Source organism: Salvelinus namaycush, chromosome 30 (genome assembly GCF_016432855.1).
Source record: "Salvelinus namaycush isolate Seneca chromosome 30, SaNama_1.0, whole genome shotgun sequence".
NCBI lineage: Eukaryota > Metazoa > Chordata > Actinopteri > Salmoniformes > Salmonidae > Salvelinus > Salvelinus namaycush.
Window position 1 is genome coordinate 26,657,375 of NC_052336.1, and position 6,000 is coordinate 26,663,374.

The window sequence follows — 6,000 nt, forward strand, 5'->3', positions numbered from 1 at the left end:
ATTTGAAGATAATTTTGGTCATAACACCTCTCCCCTCTCCTCTGTCTGCTCTCTCCAGGCGTTTGTGATTTCCTTTACGTCAGACTTCATCCCTCGACTAGTCTACCAGTACATGTACAGCCCTGATGGCTCCATGCATGGCTTTGTCAACCACACTCTGTCCTACTTCAACGTCAGTGACTTCCAGCCTGGCACTGCCCCTCTGCAGCCTATGCACCTGGGGTATGAAGTGCAGATATGCAGGTAAGACATTCAAAATATTATTGTCCCCCTCGATGAAATCAGGAAGGGGACTATGAATCTGTCTCCGTCCGTACGTGTGTGTACGTGCGTACGTCACACGCGATATCTCAGACACCACTGGACCGATTTTGACGAAACTTGGGTGAATGATGTCTTGCCATAGAGGTCCGACATTTACAAAATGACAGTGATTGGCCAGATGGTAGTGCTATAACAAGCGATTGAAAATGACAACTTTGAAAGGTCACGCTCCTCACTCTGTTTGGCATAATGTCATGAAATTTGCTACATACTGTAGGTCTCTCTCCTCACAAGTAAAATGTTTGCCTCAGCGACCCATAAGGTCCACCATGATGGATTTTCCACCATTTTGAATGTTGTGAAAAACACAAAAAACGCTACGCCTCTAGCACAGAATGATTGATCTGCACGAAACTTGCACGAAAGGGCTCAACGTAATATGTTCCAGACTAGTAATTAAAACAATATGGCCGCTATTGACCAAAGCTAACGGTAATTTACCAAAGTAACCGGAGTCTTCAATAATTTGGACAATTAACAGAATCTATGGCAATCTATAGTAACTTTTGTCATTTTTTTCAAGGGTTTTTCTTCATTTTAAATATTTTCTACATTGAAGAATAATAGTGACGACATCAAAACTATGAAATAACACATATGGATTCATGTAGTAACCAAAAAAGTGTTAAACAAATCAAAATCAAAAGAGTGTGCGAAGATGTCATCAATGTAAAGGGTGGCTATTTGAAGAATCTCAAATATAAAATATATTTTGATTTGTTTAACACTTTTTTGGTTGCTACATGATTAAAGTAAACTCTGCAACTCTTCCAACTAATGACTTTTTTCACAACTGCCACCAGTTTGATGATGTTGAACATCTCATTCCAAGATCATGGGCATTAATATGGAGTTGGTCCCCCCTTTGCTGCTACAACAGCCTCCACTCTTCTGGGAAGGCTTTCCACTAGATGTTGGAACATTGCTGTGGGCACATGCTTCCATTCAGCCACAAGAACATTAGTGAGGTTGGGCACTGGTGTTGGGCGATTAGGCCTGACTCGCAGTCGGCGTTCCAATTCATCCCAAATGTGTTCGATGGGGTTGAGGTTAGGGCTCTGTGCAGGCCAGTCAAGTTCTTCCACACCGATCTCGACAAACCATTTCTGTATGGACCGCACCATTTCTGTATGGACCGCACTTTTTTTAGCATTGTCATGCTAAAACATGAAAGGGCCTTCCCCAAACTGTTGCCACAAAGTTGGAAGCACAGAATCGTCTAGAATGTCATTGTATGCTGTGGTGTTAAGATTTCCCTTCCCTGGAACTAAGGGGCCTATCCCTAACCATGGAAAACAGCCCCAGACCATTATACCACCTCCCCCAAACTTTACAGTTGGCACTATGCATTCGGGCAGGTAGCGTTCTCCTGGCATTCGCCAAACCCAGATTCGTCCGTCAGACTACCAGATGGTGAAGCGGGATTCATCACTCCAGAGACCGCGTTTCCACTGCTCCAGAGTCCAATGACAGCGAGCTTTACACACTTTCAGGCGACGCTTGGCATTGCACATAGTGATCTTAGGCTTGTATGCAGCTGCTCGGCCATGGAAACCCATTTCATGAAGCTCTGATGAACAGTTCTTGTGCTGACATTGCTTCCAGAGGCAGTTTGGAACTCGGTAGTGAGTGTTGCAACTGAGGACAGACGATTTTCAGCACTCGGCGGTCCTATTCTGGGAGTTTGTGAGGCCTACCACTTTGCGGCTGAGACGTTGTTGCTCCTAGACGTTTTCACTTCACAATAACACCACTGACATTTGACCGGTGCAGCTCTAGCAGGGCATAAATTTGACGGACTGACTTTTTCGAAAGGTGGCATCTTATGACGGTGCCATGTTGAAAGTCACTGAGCTCTTCAGTAAGGCCATTCTACTGCCAATGCTTGTCTATGGAGATTGGATGGCTGTGTGCTTGATTTTATACACCTGTCAGCAACGGGTGTGGCTGAAAAAGCCGAATCCACTCATTTGAAGCAGTGTCTACATACTTTTTTATATATAGTGTACATATTGACACCAATAAATGTGTTTTAGCTGTCACACTGGCGTGATGATATTGGCTACACTATCGAGCTACTTCCCTCAGCAGTGCTTGGCAGTCGGCAAGCGGGAGAGAAGGAAACACTGTGCACAATGATCTATATACTCTGAACAAAAATATAAACGCAACATGTAAAGTTTTGGTCCCATGTTTCATGAGCCGAAATAAAAAATCCTAGACATTTTCCATATGCACAAAAAGCTTATTTCTCTCAAATTTTGTGCAAAAATGTGTTTACATCCCTGTTAGTGAGCATTTCTCCTTTGCCAAGATAATCCATCCACCTGACAGGTGTGGTATATCAAGAAGCTGATTAAACACCATGATCCTTAAGCAGGTGCACCTTGTGCTGGGGACAATAAAAGGTCACTCTGAAATGTGCAGTGTTGTCACAAAACACAATGTCACAGATGTCTCAAGTTTTGAGGAAGGGTGCAATTGGCATGCTGATTGCAGGAATGTCCACCAGAGCTGTTGCCAGATATTTGAATGTTCATTTCTCTACCAAAAGCCGTCATTTTAAAGAATTTGGCAGTACGTCCAACCGGCCTCACAACCGCAGACCATGTGTAACCATGCTAGCCCAGGACCTCCACATCCAGCTTCTTCACCTGCAGGATTATCTGAGACCAGCCACCTGGACAGGTGATGAAACTGGGGGTTCACAAAACCGAAAAATTTCAGCACAAACTGTCAGAAACGTTTTAGGGAAGCTCATTTGCGTACTCGTAGTCCTCGCCAGGGTCTTGACTTGACTGCAGTTCGGCGTCATAACCTACTTCAGTGGACAAATTATGAATCCCAGTTTCAACAGTACCTGGCAGATGGCGTCGTGTGGGCGAGCGGTTTGCTGATGTCAACATTGTGAACAGAGTGCTCCATGGTGGCAGTGGGGTTATGGTAGGGGCAGGCATAAGCTACAGACAAGTAACAAATTGCATTTTATCGATGGCAATTTGAATGCACAGAGATACCGTGACAAGATCCTGAGGCCCATTGTTGTGCCATTCATCTGCCGCCATCACCTCATGATTCAGCATGATAATATACAGCCTGATATCGCAAGGATCTGTACACAATTCCTGGAAGCTGGAAATGTCCCAGTTCTTCCATGGCCTGCATACTCACCAGACATGTCACCCATTGAGCACGTTTGGGATGCTCTGGACCTACATTTACGACAGCGTCTTCCAGTTCCCACGGCCATTGAAGAGGAGTGGGACAACATTCCACAGGCCACAATCAACAGCCTGATCAACTCTGTGTGAAGGAGATGTGTCGCGCTGCAGGAGGCACACAAGATGCTGACTGGTTTTCTGATCCACTCCCCTACTTTTTTTTTTAAGGTATCTTTGACCAACAAATGCATATCTGTATTCCCAGTTGTGGAATCCATAGATTAGGGCCTAATGAATTTATTTCAATTGACTGATTTCCTTATATGAACTGTAACTCAGTAAAATCTTTGAAATTGTTGCATGTTGCGTTTATATTTTTGTTCAGTGCATATATACACTAGATGACTGACAGAGTGCGCTGTTTTGAAGCCCCCGCACATCCGTCTTGACACTACCCCACCATTGTAAAAAATAAGCATTTATTAATGTCTACAATTTTTTTTGCCATGTGTCTGACATGACACCTTAATGCATATTTTTTTATTATATTATTTGAGCTAAACATAAAATAAAAATATATGAAAAATATTTTCCTTAAAGTAGCTAACGTAGCTACCGCCAGCGACATGTGATACAGCTGACCGGTGAAGCAACTGCTGCCCAGTGGGAAGCAACATTGGTAACTGGGAAATACCTCGATATAACACTGTTGCTCTTGTCATTCACACCGACTTGTCATTACGTTAGCTTATTGGCATGTCACGATGACATCCAGATGGTAACCAATACTGCAAGTGTTTTCTCCCTCGCCCATCGAAAAAAACATCACTTTCTTTTACAAGTTTTAACTAGAGCCATGCTGCTGTTGTTGCCAGCTAGCCAGCATCAACTAGCTAGCTGGGAAGAGCTCATCAGCACAACTGACTGAACCAAATCCATTTGTCTCCAGTCGACTCTCATCATCAATTTGGGCACCAGGCGTGTCCGTATAATCTCCCCCGTTTGAAATTGGGGGGCGCTGCATCATTCGTGGGGGACGACATGTTTACTGTGCCTTGTTTCAAATAGGTGTTACATCATGAGAATGTGTGTGAAGTCTATCATACTGGTTGGATGCGTTGTCATTTATAGTAAATAATTTTGCCAATTCTATCCCCTCTCCAGATACAAGGACTACAGAGAGACACCGTGGTCCAACACACCCTATGACCTCTCCAAGGAGTTCTGGGCTATACTGGCTTGCCGGCTGGCCTTTGTCGTTGTTTTTCAGGTCAGATGCCTAAACAAAAACAAACATATGAGTCATTGAGGGTTCAATCTTTTTATGATGAAAGCATTTTGTCATATCCTTTTGAATGACTGTTTTTGGAATTTTATTGAATTCCGTACCATATTTTCTCCTTCTAGAATGTGGTGATGCTGATGAGTGACTTTGTTGACTGGCTGATCCCAGACATCCCCAAGGACATAAGTCTGCAGATCCACAAGGAGAAGATCCTCATGGTGGAGCTCTTCATGAAGGAGGAAGAGGGCAAAAAGCTCCTCCGAGACAGCAACGCCAACCAAAGTCCTCTTCAGCCCCGATCTCGCCCTGCCTCACATACACCTTCTAACTGCTAGTGCCCTGGTGGGCGGCTCCATCTGCCCGTTCATCTGGTCTGTTCAAAAACCTTCAGCCCCCCTGTCTGGACTTGGACACTCCACATACACAGTGGCCTACTGAAGAAAAGAGGGAGGCAGTTATTGGCAGGCTTCTGCACGTGCACCCCTTCTGACTTATAGCAAGTCATTGCCCAACCTTTGGTGAACCAGGTATCAGGCAGACGGCTCAGAGGGCTGTTTTTGTCTTTTGCACAAAAATTATACAATGCAGGAAAACATGTAGATCTTTTTTGAATATGCAATTTTGCTAGCTAATGTTTTTATTTTGTAACTTTTGCCTTTTTAAGACACTGAGATCAGGTAAAGGAGCTTGCCATTCTGCTTGTTTACCATGCCAATGTTCCCTTATGTCATGTGTTTTATGTCCTGTTTGTTATTAGACTAAATCATATCTATCATGGGCTAGGTTTCCATCCAATTGGCGACAGATTTTCATGCAAATATTCTACAATCTGCATAAAAACAATATGCACATTTTCCCACCAGAGATGTTTCCATCAAATGTACATGTTGCAGATGAAAGTATGTGCATGATGACTTAGTGCACATAAGAATATATTTTGCGTTAAATTCCAACATACCGAACACAAAATAGCCTACAAGTTAAAGGTTTCCATCACATTTTCAAATTTACTGATGTTTTCTCACAAAAATGTTTTATACTTTATATAGCGAGTGTGCCAATTCTGGTACTGGCAAGTGCGCTCTAGCCAACGTATCTGCGCGCTGTTGGCTAGACTGCGTATATAGTCTACTTGATGATATTATTATGGAAAAAAGAGCGAGATTACTTTTATTTGTCAAACAGTAGCCAAGCATCGATGATCATGTCAACAACTATTTCAAGGAAAGG

General features: G+C 43.4%; 1 protein-coding gene across 1 annotated transcript in view; it reads left to right on the forward strand.

The window, feature by feature from the left end:
- Nucleotides 1-5,105, forward strand: part of LOC120025077 (anoctamin-1-like) — a 30,683-nt gene extending 25,578 nt beyond the window's left edge. The window contains exons 22-24 of the mRNA XM_038969513.1: nucleotides 59-243; nucleotides 4,650-4,755; nucleotides 4,893-5,105. Coding sequence (XP_038825441.1) covers nucleotides 59-243; nucleotides 4,650-4,755; nucleotides 4,893-5,105 — 504 coding nt within the window. The remainder of the gene's footprint in view (nucleotides 1-58; nucleotides 244-4,649; nucleotides 4,756-4,892) is intronic.
- The last annotated feature ends 895 nt before the right edge of the window (nucleotides 5,106-6,000 follow it).